The 17,503-nt window shown below is 50.9% G+C and overlaps 2 protein-coding genes across 2 annotated transcripts; both read right to left on the reverse strand.

Moving 5' to 3' along the window:
• Positions 1-9,269, reverse strand: GPN2 (GPN-loop GTPase 2). The gene is given in 6 exon segments (XM_044237521.1): positions 1-625; positions 4,070-4,200; positions 5,208-5,368; positions 7,757-7,913; positions 8,488-9,130; positions 9,132-9,269. Coding segments are annotated over 6 exon segments (1,203 nt in total). The 5' UTR covers positions 9,170-9,269; the 3' UTR covers positions 1-552.
• Positions 9,270-9,281: 12 nt separating this feature from the next.
• GPATCH3 (G-patch domain containing 3) lies at positions 9,282-16,930 on the reverse strand. Its single transcript, XM_044237520.1, has 7 exons — positions 16,488-16,930; positions 14,353-14,774; positions 12,433-12,607; positions 12,093-12,152; positions 10,772-10,893; positions 10,526-10,653; positions 9,282-10,029 (listed from the first exon to the last, which is right to left on the reverse strand). The coding sequence occupies exons 1-7, from the start codon at positions 16,921-16,923 to the stop codon at positions 9,813-9,815; spliced, it is 1,560 nt and encodes a 519-aa protein (XP_044093455.1). The 5' UTR covers positions 16,924-16,930; the 3' UTR covers positions 9,282-9,812.
• Between the last annotated feature and the right edge of the window lie 573 nt (positions 16,931-17,503).

The raw sequence follows: 17,503 nt of genomic DNA on the forward strand, positions 1-17,503 counted from the left end.
TACAATTTCAAAGTAAACCTTTAATCACTCGTACAAATGGAAAACTAGTTAACACCTGCCAAAAAGGAATACAACCATAAAATAAATACCATTAAGATGAAACGATCGGATCTGCCAGAAGCATTGCCTGTGAAAGCTCAAGCTTGAGTATCACTGCTAAAACCAACTATTAACAAAATTGCACAACTGGAGTCCGCGTGTCAGGCCTCTACCACAGTCTGCCCCGTATAAAGAAACGACTCTTCTGAGGAAAGGTGGCATTCCCTCGTTCTGCCTCAGCTCTCTGGTCCTGGATGGCTGGAGAAAGTTTAAAGTTTCAAAAAGTAGATAATAAACTGCTGTATTTGTAGCATGTTCCATCACAGGCCAAGTGGGGCCAGCACCAAATTCCTGGCAACAGCACCGAGAGCTCATGACCACTGAGGGGTGGTGGGTGCTCGGCTCTGGCTGGGAACATCACTCTCAGCTCTGCAGTCCGCTGAGCTGTCCGCTGTCACGGGAGTTGCCGTGTTCTCTGGTGCAGGGTTACGCCTCTGGACCTCCAGCTTGCTGCTACAGCTGCATGGCTTCCTGCTCCACGGACTGGTCAGAGGGTGCCAGGTACTTCTCCTGGATGCCCAGGGTACTGAGGGAGGCTGAGTCAAGGCTGGGAAGTGCTGGGAAGGATGCAAACTGGTCAGGGCAGGATCTGACCTCTATGGATGCTGGCTCTCCAACCCCGTCTGGCAAGGGGCTCCCACCCTCTCCCTTTCTAGCCCTGATAGCTCCAGGGCTGGGTCTGAGAAGCCCCTTGAAACATCCAGACCCAAATGCTCCTGTATTTGCCTCTTCTCCATGTCACTGAGGCTCAAAGGACTGGAGAGCACGAACCCTCTGGCTGTGTTAGGGCATGTGCTCTCCAGCCAGACCACTGGGGGTTTAAATCCTGATTTTGCCACTTCCTCTCTTCTCGTCCATAAAATGGAGTTGCTGTGAGGATCAAATGAGACAATGAATACAAAGTGCCTAGTACGGCACCTGGCACACAGCACTGCTTAGTAAGGGTTTCCGACTTCTCTTCTGCTGTGGGAGGAAACTCAGGGGAGTGCAAAGATGACAACAAATTTCTGCTTGGACTATTGGGTACCTTCTACCTCTCTCTGGGACAGCAGGGAAGTGGAGCGGGAAGGCTATAAATCAGATTCACAAAGACTGTGACACTGCTGAGGACGCCCCGGGAGGCTGGCCGGCCTGAGGTCTGAGTAGGAAATGGCTGTTGGCCGTGCTAGGCTGGCCCACCATGGCTTTTCTACTAGATGACTCCAATGTCAGAAACTGAGGTTCTCCAACCAGGGAGACCAAGATTTGAACTGTTTTTCCAGCATATTCAGGGACAAGGCCTTGTACCCGTCACTCTCAGAGCCCCAACTGCCTCATCTGTAAGAAGGGACTGAATGAGGGGCGCCTGGCTGGCTCAGTCAGTTAAGCGTCTGCCTTGGGCTCAGGCCATGATCCCAGCGTTCTGGGATCAAGCCCTGCTCGGGGTCCCTGCTTGGCAGTGAGTCTGTTTCTCCCTCTCCCTCTCCCCTTCTGCCTGCTTGTTCTTTTTCAAATAAATAAAATCTTAAAAAGGTGGGGAGCGCTTAATGAGGTTTAAACGAGACCCTACAAGCAGGGTACGTAGCGCACTGACTGAATAATGTTTAGGGTATAGTCCTTCTCTCCCCTCTCTTATGGATCCAGCCACCAAAATCCATGCCACTGCTACTCAAACTGACCTGCAACCCATGCCCTGTCCCCTTCACTTTTCCTCAGGAGGTGATGCCATGTTCCTGTGCGAGTCGTCCCTGAGGATCACTCAGGATAAGTGGAATCCATCCTGCTTGAGGCGCAATAATCTGAAATGTGCCTTGTCTCCAACCTGTAGTCTACGTTCCTGAGCAGGGCTCACGAAAACCTGCATCTGTCTGACCACCTGTCCAGGCCGATCTCTGCTCCCAGACAAAGCCCCGTCCTGCCTCTGAGTCACACTGTTCTACTTGCAACCCCCCAGACATACCTCACCCCTGAACCGCCAGGCCTTTGTATCTACTGTTCTCTCTGCCTTGAATTCCCTTTCCCTCAGCCTGGCTAACCCTCACTTGAAGATAACACAGCTCATGGGCCGCCCCCTCCACGAAGCCTTCTTTTTTTTTAAAGATTTTATTTATTTATCAGAGAGAGAGGGGGGGAGAGAGCGAGCACAGGCAGACAGAATGGCAGGCAGAGGCAGAGGGAGAAGCAGAAGCAGGCTCCCTGCCGAGCAAGGAGCCCGATGTGGGACTCGGTCCCAGGACGCTGGGATCATGACCTGAGCCGAAGGCAGCTGCTTAACCAACTGAGCCACCCAGGCGTCCCTCCACGAAGCCTTTTTTACCTACACCTACCCACTCCTTGGCAGAGCAGACTTTCCCCTCCTCTATACCAGTCCTTAATCATCTTATAGATAGGGTTAAGTTGAACCTTAAGAAGATTAGGAAATGAGGGAGAATCTAAAATCAGCACAAATGTGTATGGTTAAAAAAACAGCCTTGAGGGGCTGTCTCACTGAACCTGGGTGGTTCAGTGGGTTAAGCCTCTGCCTTCAGCTCAGGTCATGATCCCAGGGTCCTGGAATCGAGTCCTGCATTGGGCTCTCTGCTTCAGCGTGGAGCCTGCTTCCCCCCGACTCTCCCTCTGCCTGCCTCTCTGCCTACTTGTGGTCTCTGTCAAATAAATAAGTAAAATCTTAAAAAAAAAGAAAGAAAGAAAAAAAAATAGCCTTGAAAATTCCTTAAATCATCTATAAAAAAGTATACAGTTCTATAAATAGAATCCTGCACGATTAACACTATGAATGCAGAAAGTAATGCACCGTGTGCAAAAACTCACGCCACTACTGGAACGGCCCCTTCTCTCTTGCTGAGCACACGCAGCTGCACTTGCCGACCGTAACTCCAAGTGTGAGGCAGCAACACAGCCCCTTCCTGGAGCCCTACACACTCTACTGCCACCATTTATATGTGTCTGTTTCCCTGGGAGCTTGGTCTCCCACCTGTGGCCTGCCACAGATCCGTTAGGTACTGGCTGGCATTCTCTTCCTCCGTGCCCAGGAATCTGGAGTCCCCTTGTCACCAGCACGCCACGTAGGAGTCGAATATCTGAAACTATCCTAACTGGCCTGCATTTCCCTGTCCTGTCTCCCACATGGCTTCCATGACCTGACAGGCACCTACACATGACATTAGCTCCACTCCAATGGTCACTAATACAACTCTAGTTCTGAAGGTCCAGCTGCCTCCCAGACAGCTCTGGCTGTCCTCATCGTCCCCTCCAACATAGCCCATGGGCCAGGGCCCATCCCTTCCACCCATGTGACAAACCTGCCCTTTCCTCGCCTTGGGGCCAACACAACCACCCATACCACTGTATTAGCTGGAAACCTGCAAGTCGAACTTCTGCTCTACCTCCACTCATCCCATAACCATCCGGTCGCCAACTCTGGTAGCCTACTTCCTTTTATCCAATTCACACCCATCTTTCCATTCTCACCACTCATGTTTCATCTATTCTCAACTACAGACTGTGAACATTTTCCTGCCCCCACTCACATCCCTTAAATGCAATTCCTGCACTGGGAACGACTTTTTAAAAATGTACGCCCGATCATGTCACACTGTGCAGTCATATGATGCTGGTTCTCACTGCCCTCCCACGAGCTGACGTCCACACTCCTTGGCAGGGCACACAAACCCCCCGCTGCCAGCCCTCTACTGTCCCTTTCCCAGTCAGGACGCCAAGGACACTGAGGCCCTTGCATCTCTCCCAAATGACCACTGCCCTTTCATTTCTCAGCATCTGTACTTGCTGTTCCTTCTAATCAGTCTCTCCCCCCTTATCCTCAGGTACAAGCAATACTGAAGCCTAAGGGACCAGCCTTTGCACCTGAGAGACAGTCACCAGGGAGCCCAACTGGTCATCATGAATCAGTCATTGACAAGGGTAGATGTGGCCATTCCTGAGCGCCATGTCTCCCCTTGGCTGTGGCTAAGAGGCTACAGAGCAAGGATACGAGGAGAAATGGAAGTCGGCTCCCATGGCAGCAGACATCATGGCCTCTAGGCTTCGCTGTTCTTGGACCCCGAAGCAGTAGCCATTGGCTTTATCCACAGCCTGCAGGACCCGCTGGATACTCTCCTTGTCCTGGCCAGGGAAGGGAGAGACAGCTCTGTGAGTGAAACAGGTGTGTGGAACTAAGGCCGTACCAAACCGCCTGCAGTCCCCAAACATCCCCCTTGACCTTGCTCACGAAGCCTCTGGACCTGCAGCTCCTGCACCTGGAGTAGCTTTCCATGTCCCCGGAGCCCTGGCTACATCCAAGCCTTCCTGTCCACCAACCCATCTAAATTGGAAGAGGTAAGCTCCTCTCTGCACACCCACGGTCCCCTGGGGCTACCCTCTTATAGCTCGGATCCTACCAGCTTACTGCTGACAAGTTATTAACTCATCTGCTTCCCCTCTTCGACTTTGTACCCCCACGAGGTCAGGGACTTATTTATTAAGGTAATCCTTGGTGCCTGGCACAGTCCTTAGCTAACCGCAGGCACCCAATAAATATATATATGATAGATTTGCTCATGCTCAGAATAGTGATACAAACAGTTCATACATCACATGATGGGAAGGAGATGAAAATAATGCATGTATGAGTTGTCAGCACGATGACAAAAAGTGCTCAATAAGGGACAGTTGTTATGCCCAATATTGTATGCCTCACTTTCTCATTTTAGAGGAGAAAATTGTGGCATTAAGTAGGGAAGAGACAAGCTCACTCAAGTCCACACACAGGGGCTGGGCACTACTTGGTAAAGTCAACAGGCAGTTAGTTGCCCATCCTGAAGCAGGCTGAGAGACCTTAGGCCTTGGTCACCTCCCTTAATGACGATTTTCTGAAATCACCCATTTTCGAACTAATGAGGGAACATGTGTTCAGAGAACCCAGCAATACAGAATCGACAGGGCCAAACTCTGACCCACCCTCTTTATTAGAATCCTGCCCATGAGAGCCACTGGTCGTAAAACCAAGGGGACTGAATGATAGTTAGACCCAGGACAAAGACCACTGTCAAAGTCTCCTGTTCCCCTGGGCTGGTGAGATCCCAGGCACTGTCAGAACCCAGGTGATGGCTACGCCTCTTAGTCCCCAGTACCTGAATGTTGAGAGGGATGAAGGAGACCAGACTGTAGTCTTCAATGAGCTGCACGAGTTTCTCATTGAGCTGACGATAGTGGCGGAAGAAAGGGTCAGAAGCCAGGTGGTCGAGCAGGTAGGAGAGGTCCAGGACCTCTGTGTAGTAGTCCAGGTTGAAAGCTAAGGAGAGAAATTAGGTGTTCAGGAGCAGCTGACACGAGGCTAAAAGATCCGAGGACAGGGACCATATTTCCTTTCTTTCTTCCTTTTTTTCTTCATTCACTCATTCATTCATTCCTTCAGTCATTCAACAAATATTTGTTGAGGCAGTGAAATGAGCTTACTTGGAATACTTGGTTTTACCCCTCAGCTCTGTCATTTCCTAGCTAGATGGGATTGCTGTGAGAATTAAATGCTCGAAGTCCCAGTGTCTGGTACACACAAGCACTTGGTCCATGGTAATAAATAACAGGACTGAATGTGTCCCAAGCACAGTGCTGGGTCCCTGCCGCATGGTCAGGCAGTCACACCCCCCAGGACCCGGCACATGCACAAGGACTCGCAGGGCACTTCTGGTATAAATCACTTTCCCTTTCTGGGCCAGCTCCTTCTGAATGTAAAATGAGGATACCAGACTAGATGACTCCAAGCTCTAGGAATGCAAACTTCCTCTAAGAGAAGGAAAGCAGGCCTCCCTGCACTGTCCATTTCTGCTGGAAAACTCGAACACTTGGGTTACTCAACTGGTTTGTCCCAGAACGAGGTGTGGCAATCAGGCTGTTGGATTGACTGACTCACTCCCTACACCCAACATGGGGCTCAAACTCACAACCCCAAGATCAGAGTCACATGCTCCTCCAGCTGAGCCAGCCAGGGGCCCCTCTGTCTCCTGTCCTCTAACCAGAAACTGTCACCCCTCTGCCTGCAAGGACCGATGTCCTGGGCATTCCGACAAACTTCCTGGATTGCCCGACAGGTACATTCTTCCCCAGGAATTAAGCAATTGGGAGCCAGGGGCACCTGGGTTTGGATTTCATCTCAGCTAACGTACTAGCTGTGTGACTGACCTTGGGTTATTCACATAATGTCTCTGGGCCTCAATGGCCTCATCTGATTTGCACATCAGTCTCTTACGAGGATGATGGGCAAGAGTCAGAGGTAGAAAGGTTAAGGACCACCATATAGCCATCTAGGCTGGAGGCCAGGAAGGTGGGTGGGGAGAAGGGCTTGGGAAGACTGCAAATCTAGGCATAGATAAAATTTGGCTTCGGGGCTCACCAAGAGATGGACCAGGACTCTGGGCTGAGGCAGGCCCTCCAAGGAGCTGGCATCCCTCCATGCCCTGACTGACAACCAGTGGGCCTCGCGGGACAACACCCTGACATGTCATGATCCTAACAACCTTTCTTCCTGTTCACTGCTTGTCATTTTAGCTTTTCTTCTCCAGGTTCCTTTGTGGCTGGAGATGCTATTTAGGGAACTGAGGCCCCCAGCTCAGCACACTAATTTTGCAGGAATAAAGTGGTAGCCATAAGGCCCCTAGGCAACTCCCCTGCCTCCTGCTTCTCCCTCAGTCCTTCCCACCCTGATAAAGGCACCTCTGTCCACTGGCACAGACAGAAACCTGACAGGGATCCTTAATTCCTTGGTCTCCATGTCCAATCCACCAGGAAACCCTGTTTCTTTCCTTTTGTTTTTTTTAAGATTGTATTTATTTGACAGAGAGAAACAGTGAGAGAGAACACAGGCAGGGGGAGTGGGAGAGGGAGAAGCAGGTTTCCCACTGAGCAGGGAGCCCAATGTGGGGCTCGATCCCAGGACATTGGGATAGGACCTGAGCTGAAGATAGATGCCCAACAACTGAGCCACCCAGGTCCCCCTAAATCTGATTTCTTGAGTGAGTTTTGGATCGATCTACTTCTCTCCATTCCCACTACCACTGTTTAGACTGCTGCAAAAACCTCCTCAAGGATCTTTGTTTGCATTCTTGCTCATTTCAATTCATTCCCCACAAAACAGCCAAAATGACGTTCTTAGTTCATGCAATTTCCTTACTTGATATTCATCAATGGCTTTCCCTGGTGCTTCAACAGTATAGGTTCTGGCCCCTGTCCAGCTCTCTGACCTCATTTCCTACCACCCATTCCTGACTACTACCTCACTACTCGGAGTTTCCCCTCTTTGCCCTCCACTTTTTCTGTTAACACAAACAGCTCTTTTCCTAAGGGCCTTTCCTCCTACTGGTCCCTCCACCGAGAACAGTCTTGCCTTGGCAGGCTCCTTCACACCATTCGGGTCTCAGCTCAGGTAGCACTGCTCACTCCCCTCACTACCAACCACTCATTTTATTTGAATTCCTTTGCAGTACATATCACCGACTATATAGCTCTCTTGTCCCCAAAGCCTGGAATAATCTCTGGCCCAGAGTGGCACAAAACGAACAGGCAGGAATCAGAACCTGCCTGTGGCTATGATAAATAAGCCATGCACGGTCCCTGGAGGCAGCTCTCGTCAGCTGAGATCTGTTTCACTCCTGACTCCCTGCCTGCCCAGAAGAGGAACCCTCACCCAGCTTCCCATAGTGCTCAATGAGGTCCATCTTGGAGAGGAGGTTGACATGGGGCAGCTCCACATGCAGCATGGTGGCCAGGGACGTACACAGTACGGAGATGAACTTGGCCGGGTCTGTGCAGTAATGAGAATCCACCAGGTGAACGGCAGTCAGCTGGAAAAGGAGGAAGAGACAGAGTGAAAGGCCTGGTGAAGCAGGAAACATCAGGGCCTATGTCTTTCCCCAAAGACTGGGGACTCCTGAGGACAGAGTGCAAGCCTTCCCCATCAGTGTCCTCCTGCTTCAGCTTCATTCTCATAGCGACACTCATTTCCTTCTGCCAGGAAATAAGGAGCATTTTTCCTTACAAGATGCCCTGTACTGTGCCTCCCAGTGGTCAACTGGCTCAATTCTGATCGCACCTGACTCTATTTCATTTACTTTTGCCCAGCAAGTCACAACAATCACCATACCGCTTTCTACATAATGCCTTTCACACTTCCAATAATCCCAAATTGGGTACTAGCACATCCATTCTGCAGATGAGAAAACTGAGGTTCAGAGAAAGAAACTGACTTACCCAGGTCCACACAGCGAGTCAGTGGCAGAGCCTGAATTCGAACTCACACCAGTTTTACTCCAAAGCAACTCGGCCCCTACCTCGCTGTGTGACATGGGGGCGTGGCATCTGTCCTCCCTGTCTCAGTTCCTCCATCTGCAAAAGGAGCCTGCTCGACCCAAGACGCACCCTGAGGTCCCACTGCGCCATCTGGGAGAAGATGCTGCGCAGGGCGCCGTGGTGCGTGCAGAGCTCCACCTGGCCCGGGCAGTCGAAGAGGAAGTAGTGGCCGCGGAGGGGATCTAGCTTGGCACGCAGCCAGTCCAGGTTGGCCTCCAGGTACTCCATGCAGTAGAGCAGGCCGCCGTTGGGCCCTAGCCGCAGCGCTTCCATCACGTCGCCCAGCCCCACCAGCTCGCCCACGTCCACGGCGCACTCGTAAGGCAGCCCCTCGTTGGCTGGGTCCAGGTTCACCACCGCCACGCGCCGGCCCAGCGCGCGCAGGAACTCACTCATGCCCAGGCAGTACGTGGTCTTCCCAGAGCCGGGCGGGCCGATCACCGCCTGCCCAAAGGCCGTGGTCGGGGCGGCCCCCGCCATGGGCGGCACGAAGGCCCGGGCGGGGCAGATAAGCTCGGCAGCGACACCAGCCGAAGGAGACGGGATCCCTGGAGTGCAGTTCGATGGGAGTCGACGTTGATCCCCGGAAGAAGTGCGGGTACCCGCGCACTAAAAGGGGACCAATGACCCAGGACTAACCGGACTAGCACCCGACTTCCGGACGACGTCGGAAACGGCGGGCCCTGGAGAGGAAGTCCCGCCCCCCGACGTGGCGCAACTTGGCGTCGGGGGGCGTGGCGACGCGCTGCATTTCTACCAGAGCCTGGGGTGGTCCCTGCGGGCGGCGTTGGGGTCTCGTGGGCGACTCTAACCCAGGTTTTCCCGACCGTCCCCCCGGCCCAAATTGGAAGAAAAAAGGCAAATCCAGTAGTGAACTTATTTATTTTCCCGTTAGGTCGCAGACCGGAGCCACCTCCCGCGGCCTTGCCGCTGCCTGTCCCAGCCAGTCAGGGGAGGAGGCAAGGAGCGCCCGCCCCAAGATCGTCTCTTCCAAGCACCACGAGTCCTCTCCTCTCCTCTTCCAGGTCCATTCCATCCTCTTTCTGACCTTTATATTGACACCCCGCCCCCACGACGAAGATTGTGCTGAGAACTTCAGTCAATACAGCTGTTCAAGGTACTGGGGGAGGCAACCTGGGCAAGCTCAAACAGGGGCTGGGGTTAGGAAACCAATGAGAGGTCATTAAGCCCTAATAGTAAAAGAGGACGTTAGGGAGCTTTGGGGAAAAATGCCCTTGAGGTAGAGAGCCAGAAGGCAAGTTCAGAATAAAGCACCTGAACATGCTGCACAGATTGCTGCTCCCCAAATTCTTTAGGGTGTGGAGGGAGATAAGGCCAAGGCAAAGAGCTGCCCCTGTGCAGTTATGAGTGATATAAGAAAGGCCCGGAAACTGTCACTCAGGTTCTGAAGGCTTGTCCAAGGCACAGCTGGAACTCCTCACAAAGGTCATATCTGGCCGAAACTTCATACTGGTGGGTGGTTGGCGTCGCAGCAGTGACTCCCCCTGGTCTTGAGGTAGGGGCTCATCATAGATGGTGGAGATGAGCCCCAAGCCAGTTCCACGGGGCCTCTTCAGTTGCCCAAATGGCTGTAGCTTCTCTCCATGGTACCTGCATTAATAAGGGCTCACAGTGAGAGGGCTGCTCTCAAACTCTTTATTAGGTTGGGAAAGGGCAGAGAAGCAGCTCTTACATGGCTGGTTTGTTCCAAAGACAAAGCCTTTAAATCTGGATCTTTGCTCTTCAGCCTCCTTATCTATTCAGTGACAGTGCCGGCAACCTGGGGTTTCACAAACTGCTTTCATTTTAAATAGTACACAGAGTTTAGAAAAACTGTCACCATTCTGTGACTTACAAGCACTCCCTAACAGCAATCATCAAGTCCAAACTCCTCAGATCGTGGGGTATGACTGTCCTAAAGATCAATGATCTTGTCAAGCCTTAGGGCTTGGTCTTAAAAAAAAAAAAAAAAAAAGTGCCAGACCTACGTTTTCCTTTTAATTCTGCTTTGAAATTCATCCCCTCGGATGGAAGAAGTTAGGGGGAAACCAGGATATAGACGAAAGGCTAGCTGGGTCCCCCAGGGAAGTCCCTGGGTCATACTCACCCCAATCCACGCTTGCATCTTGGGTGCTGGCCATCACTATCCAGGGCCTCAGGCACCCCTGAACACTGGCTTCCCAGACCCTGGCCCTCAGCCCAGCCCTGCCGCTCCATCACCTTCCGTCCAATGCCCTGTGCAGGGAAGAGAGAAGACTCTAGAGTATGGGGCTCCTTGTTGGGGGTGGAGGGGAGGAGGAACAGGGACAGAGAAGGAAAACAGAGGGGTCAAGGGGCTAGGCACAGTGCTCACCTTGGTGTGGCGCTCAAAGGTGCCCACTTGGCATCTGATCACAGAGCCGTCCTCCTGGCCATCACGGAGTCTTCTTTCCAGACGCATTTGGACAGAGTCTCGGGCATCCTTGTCGCCACCATCTGAGGAAGTAGAACTCAGTTTGCAGAAGGGCCTCTCTCAGCAGAGAGCGGGGGAAAATAATCAGGTTTCTAGGACCTCCTCACAAGATTTACATATTCGTCTTTAGGGTTTTTTTATTACTTTTTTAAAATGATTTTATTTATTTATTTACACAGAGAAAGAGATCACAAGTAGGCAGAGAGGCAGGCAGAGGGGGTGGAGGAAACAGGCTCCCCACTGAGCAGAGAGCCCGATGCGATGCGGGGCTCGATCCCAGGACCCTGAGATCATGACCTGAGCCAAAGGCGGAGGCTTAACCCACTGAGCCACCCAGGCGCCCCTTACTTTTTAAAAAAAATTTTATTTATTTAAGAAAGAACACAAGAAGGGGGAGGGGTAGAGGGAGAGGGACAAGAAGATTGCCTGCTGAGCAGGGAGCCCACCTCAAGACTCGGTCCCAGGACCCTGGGATCATGACCTGAGCAGAAGGCAGGCATTCAAATGAGCCACCCAGAAGCCCCTGGTGTTTTATTATTTTATTATTATTTCTCATTAACTGGGAGCTCACCAAGAGTAGGAACCCTGGCTTTCCCATCTCACAGATGAGAAAACTGGTGCACAAAAGTTATAGAGCCAAAAGATGAGAAGTGGAATTAGAACCCAGATCGTCCCCTCCCACCGTGACCCCAGGTCATTTATTTTATTTTATTTTATTTATTTATTTGTCAGAGAGAGAGAGTACAAGTAGGCAGAGTGGCAGACAGAGGCAGAGAGAGAAGCAGGCTCCCTGCTGGACAAGGAGCCTGATGCGGGACTTGATCCCAGGACCCTGGGATCATGACCTGAGCCAAAGGCAGCGACTTAACCGACTGAGCCACCCAGGCATCCCGCCCAGGTCATTTTTGATTCCAGAATCTAAACTCTTAACCAGAGCCTGAGCTCCTGACCCGCCCACTCTACCAGGGTCTGCCCATCAGAACCAGAGCGCCCTGAGGGCTGACGCCACAGAAAAAAGAAAAGAAAAGAAAAAAAAAAAGCTCTGCCCACAAGCAGCACTTAATGCACACAGGTGGAGATGTCTGAAGAGAGGAACCCTCTCAGTGGGCAGCCCCAAGGGAACTGGTCCTTTCTCGGCCTCTGCTCAGCAGGCCTGGTAAGTGTCACTGCAAGGCCAGGGCACCAGTCCCCTGTCCCTGTACTGCAATCCCTGGCCCAGTACCTGTGTCGTAGTACACATTCATGTCCACATCCCAGTCATCGGCTGTCTGTTCATCAAAGTCTGCAGATAAAAAGCATTAAACAGAGTAAGCGAAGGACTCACAGTTCTGTTGAGAGTTAAACCTAAACTTAGACCTGTGTTCTAGAACTTGGAGCTTTTTGTTGATTTTTAAATCTCTGCTCTGGGGCGGGGGTCATTTTTTCTCCACTGATCCCCCGCCCCTAAAAAGGAATGATGGGTAAGCCTGTTCACTAGCCCTTTATTGGGCCTCACTGCCAGAAAACCCACCACATGGAATGGAGAACCCTGACTGAATGGATCAGGGATCAGCCAGCATTACCTCCTTCTTCCTCCTGCCAGAACTGAGCGTCTGTGTAGAACACCAGGCCAGAGCCGCCCTTCTCCCACTTGAGCTCAATCTCCTCCTCAAAGAGCCGCTCGGTGGTGCGCTCCTGCCCGGTCACGTCCTCGTGCAGTGCTTCATGACGCTCCCACTCCTCACCCCGGTCATCATCCTGGGAGAAGGCAGGGAGAGGTGACCTGCCTGTCCAGCCTCCTGGCCCCAAGCGCGCAAGGGGGGCAGCTCAGGGCCCAGGAAGTCTGTGAGACAGGCGTTCAGCCCATTCTTCCAAATTCCTCTTAGAAGCAGTGCATATTTGGCCCCTGAGGCCTTGCCCAACACATTTCTCCATCCCTTGTGTCTCAGCATACCTGGCACTTTCCTCCAAGCCTGACTCCCTCTTAGCCTCTGTGCTTTCAGCCATGTTGTTCCTCCTGCTGGAAACAGCTGCTCTCCTCTCCCACTGCTTTCTCTTCTTCTGGTAAATCCTCATCCTTCAAGTTCTGCAGTCCTACACGAAGCCCCCACACCGAGGCCCACAGCATTCTTGCCGGCCTCCAAACTTCAGTTTGGAGGTAATTGGCAAGAACTGTTTAGGCCTCTATACATTACATCATAAATAAAGAGGGGATACCAACTAATACCTATTGTCTACAGTGTGTTGGGCCCTTCTTGTAACTTAGTTCCTTTGATCACCCCAACAACACTGTGAGGTGAGTACCATCATTCCCGTTCTACAAATGAGGAGACCTGGATTCAGAGGAGTAAAGTGATTTGCCTACGATGGTTCACCATGAGAGTGGCAGAGCCAGTGTTCAAACCCAGGTCATCATACCATACAGCCTTTCCCGATGCTGCTTCTTTCAAGGCAGGAAATGGATCTTGGAATGTCTCTGGAATCCTGCACTAGCCTGTGCACAGCTGCTCATCTAGACTTGCAGAATGATAGGATGACTCCTGGCTTGAAATCTTGGGGCCCCTGTCAAAACTCCCAAGAGGCCTCAGGAATCACTGCTGCAGAGTGGGTGCTGGGGACCAGTCCAGACGGTCTACACCAAGGATGTGGTACGGATCTTAGCAACTCTGGGCTGGCAACTTTGAAGATGTAGATGACTTTTTTTTTTTTTTTTTTTTTTTACCCAGAGTATGCACACCAAAAGTTTTCCCAAAAAAAGCACACCTTTCCTGCCTTTCCTGGTTTTATGGATGAACAACTGAATTTGGAGAAAGAGGTAGAAGAAATGGCTATTTCACTGATAAAATTAGAGTGGAGGCTAGTGTCCAAGCCACAGACTCAGGGTCAGAAAATAGAGGTGACTTCTCAGCCACATACTGAAAGCACACAGAGGTTAGACAAGCAGCAAAGGGGGCCAAGTTCACATCCCAGCTCTGCCTCTACTTCCTTACATGACTTTTATCTCTTGGATCGCACATTTCCATCTATGAAAAGGATGCTCCTGGGGCGCCTGGGTGACTCAGTGGGTTAAAGCCTCTGCCTTTGGCTAAGGTCATGATCCCAGGGTCCTGGGATCGAGCCCAAGTCGGGCTCTCTGCTCAGCAGGGAGCCTGCTTCCTCCCTGTCTCTCTCTCTGCCTGCCTCTCTGCCTACTTGTGATCTCTGTCAAATAAATAAATAAAATCTTAAAAAAAAAAAAAAAAGGACGCTCCTCACATTCCTTCTATGTGGAATGCAAAGGCGACACTTTGAGAATATTCTGATAAAAACTCTGGCCCCTCTCCTCGAAGAAGTGCAATGCAAATGCAGTTTTATGTTCAATGTCAGGAAGTTCTAACTCTCTGGAACCCTCCTAAGAAGCCTGCACGTTTAGAACTATTGTAATATACAACTGAAGAGTGATAGTGTTAAAGCTTTAGCCTCTCTAAGCTGCCAGCAAAGACAGGGTAGCTCACTGTACTCACATCATCTGAGTGTGACTCTTCCTCCTCCTTTTCCCCTTCCTCCTCTGGCTCTCCATGTGAGCAGGCTGGTACGTCTGCTAGGCAAGTTCCCTGGGGTATTTCTTTGCCTTCAGCTGTATACACAAGCTCTTCCTGCTCCACAGTCTCAGAGTCCTCATACTTGAATGGTACATTGCCATAGCGCCGGGAAGAACCTGTCTTGGGGAACTGGAGCTGCAGTTGGGTGATGATCCTCGGTGGTAGGCGGCAGGTTCGGATTAACTCCAGAAAGACCCGCAGAGGAGTCCCCACGTTCCCATTGGGCATCAGCACTGGTGGGTTCAACTCTGGCAGTTGCCTCAGATCAGCCAGAGTGAAGGCTTCACTCTTAGCTTTCCGACTCTGCAGCTCCTTCCGGGTTTTGAAAGGAAAGGAGCCCAAACCTTGGAAAGCAGAGGAAAGAAGAGCTCTTGAAACCTAGAAGCCTCCAGCAACACTTGAGCCAGAAATCTGTTTAACTGTTTTAGGCTAATGATCTTTCTCCCTTTCAGACTTCTCCAGAGTAACTTCCTCCATTCCCTGACCAAACCACCTAATAATTTCATGCCATTTCTCATCACCTCAGTTGAGCACACAAGTTTCTTTCAGATCTGGTTTCTGTTGACTTTTTGATTCTCAACTGCCACCAACCCCACTCCCTGCACATTCTCATATCATGTGCTTCAACCACACCAAACAATTTAACGTGCCCTGAAAGTTCCATGGACTTTCACATCTTTCTGTGTCTGCAAATGCCATTTACTTTAAACACCGTTCCTTTCTACAAACTCCTGTTTCTCTTTCAGATCCAGGTGAAAAGCCACATTTCCTGATCCCTCTAGATCAGTTTCTCCCTTCCCTGTCATCCCTCAACACTTGGTAATAAAGAGCATAGGCTCTGGAACAATATGCCTCGGTTTGTATTGTGACTCTGCCACTTCCTAGCTCTGTAACCTTGGGCAGGTAACATAATTTCAGTACCCTTCATTATCCTCACCTATAAAATGGGTAACAACAACTTCGACTTTATAGGATTGCCGCAAGGAGTCAATAAGAAAATGAAAGGCTGGGGCGCCTGGGTGGCTCAGTGGTTAAGCGGCTGCCTTTGGCTCAGGTCATGATCTTAGGGTCCTGGGATTGAGTCCCGCATCGGGCTCTCTGCTCAGCAGGGAGCCTGCTTCCTCCTCTCTCTCTCTCTCTGCCTGCCTCTCTGCCTACTTGTGATCTCTCTCTGTCAAAAAAATAAATCTTAAAAAAAAAAAAAAGAAAATGAAAGGCTTAGAACAGTGCCTAGTAAGTACACAGGAAGTGCTCAGTAAATGTTAGCAATTAGAATGGCATCTCTATGACAATTACCTTTTTACAAATCTGTCTTCCTCTCTGAATCCTGAGCACACACGGTGTCTAACTGTTCTCTGCACAGTTGTTACAGTCACACTAGGTGTAGCATATAAGCTTGATTTGTTGAATGAATGAATTAGAGGACTCCTAAGTGTTTTCTGTTACCCCATCAAAGTGATTTCCCATGAAAATGGGAGTGTCCAGAGACAAGAGATTGTCTTTTCATTTGCATCTTCTCAAGACAGGGCTGTATAGGAAGCAACGAAGAATACAATGAAAACAGAAAATAAGGGACGCCTGGGTGCCTAAGTCAGTTAAGCCTATGCCTTCAGTTAGGGTTGTGATCTTGGGCTTCTGGGGTCAAGGCCCACATCGCCTCCTTGCTTGGCGGGGAGCCTGCTTCTCTCTCTGCCTGCCACTCCCCCTGCTTGAGCGCGCGCGCGCTGACAAAATCTTTTGATAAATGACAGTAAAAGGATTAGAAACCTCATTTCCTTTTCTTCCTTCCGTGTCAGTGGAATATCAACCTCTCAGATAAAGGGTCTCAGAAGTAATCTAATAAATTGGAAAACGAAGGATCATCCCATTAGACCTCGTACCGTTCTTTCCCCTGTAAGTTAAGACTAACATGCAGTTGAGTCTGAGGCTGTCCAGAAATGACCTAAACTCTTAAGAAGTCTGATAATCAGAGACCTGACTTATGCCCGTCATCCCTCAAGAAAGGTGTCTCTGTTCCAGGGCCGGTAGGCTCAGTCTATTATCTTTCCCACGCGTACCTGATGCCTCAGTAGGTAACCGCAGTCTGCGGATCAAACAACGACCCGGCAGCCAAGTTCCCTGAGAATCCAGCCACCGGCGGCCCGAGTACATGCGAAGAAGCTGCTGAGCTTGAGTTGCCCCCCGGACCGAGATGACGCAGCAGCAAGTGCGGGTCTGGGCGGGAACACAGTCCGGAGTGGAGAGAGCGTGGGCATCGGTGACCGAACTCTGGGCGAGAACCTGGCCGACAGGAGTTAGGGCAGACTCGGGAGGAGCCTGGGAAGGACCCCGCTCAGGCCGATGTCGGTAGTGGAAACACAGGAAGCCACAGCCGCGCTGTTCCCGGAACTGGCTAAAGTAGCTCCGGAGATGGGCAGAGCGCAAACACGCGGGAATACCGCTCACTATTAAGTAGATTGTCGCCTCTTCCTCCGCCTCGTTGGGCACCGCCATCTTGGACTGTCACATGATCGGCTGGAACTAACTCTCGCGAGAATATGACAAGCGGCGCTGCGGTCTCTTCTGTAGGATTTTGAGTAACCCGTGATTAGTTAGGCGGGTGGTGGTCGTGGAGCTGATAAGTTTTGGGGTGTGTCGTTCGGGTTGCTCTCCGATAGGGAGAAGCCAACGATGATGAGAACACTCACCTGAGAAATGGGTTTACATATCTCTTTCATAAGGCTTTTGTGATGATAAAATCAGAAGCCTGCGGGAGAGGCAGTTTTTTGTTTTTGTTTTTGTTTTAATTTATTTATTTGACAGAAATCACAAATAGGCAGAGAGGCAGGCAGAGAGAGAGGAAGAGAAGCAGGCTTCCCGCTGAGTAGAGAGCCCGATGCGGGGCTCGATCCCAGGATGCTGGGATCCTGACCTGAGCCGAAGGCAGAGACTTGAACCCACTGACTGAGCCACCCAGGCGCCCGGAGGCAGTTTTTTTTTTTTTTTTTTTTTAAGGTTTTTGTTTATTGGGGATATCCCACACCGAATCTCAGCTTTCTCCGCGCAGAGCCTGTTGAGTTGTTCATCCACTTAT

This window comes from Neovison vison, chromosome 2 (genome assembly GCF_020171115.1).
Source record: "Neovison vison isolate M4711 chromosome 2, ASM_NN_V1, whole genome shotgun sequence".
Taxonomy (NCBI): domain Eukaryota; kingdom Metazoa; phylum Chordata; class Mammalia; order Carnivora; family Mustelidae; genus Neogale; species Neogale vison.

Coding starts and splice junctions, on each gene's coding strand:
- GPATCH3 (XM_044237520.1), bottom strand. CDS start 16,923: ATGGCGGTGCCCAACGAGGCGGAGGAAGAGGCGACAATCTACTTAATA. Junction 10,894..12,092: donor GAATGTGTACTACGACACAG/GTACTGGGCCAG, acceptor CTACTTCCTCAG/ATGGTGGCGACAAGGATGCC. Junction 10,030..10,525: donor AGATGCAAGCGTGGATTGGG/GTGAGTATGACC, acceptor TTATTAATGCAG/GTACCATGGAGAGAAGCTAC.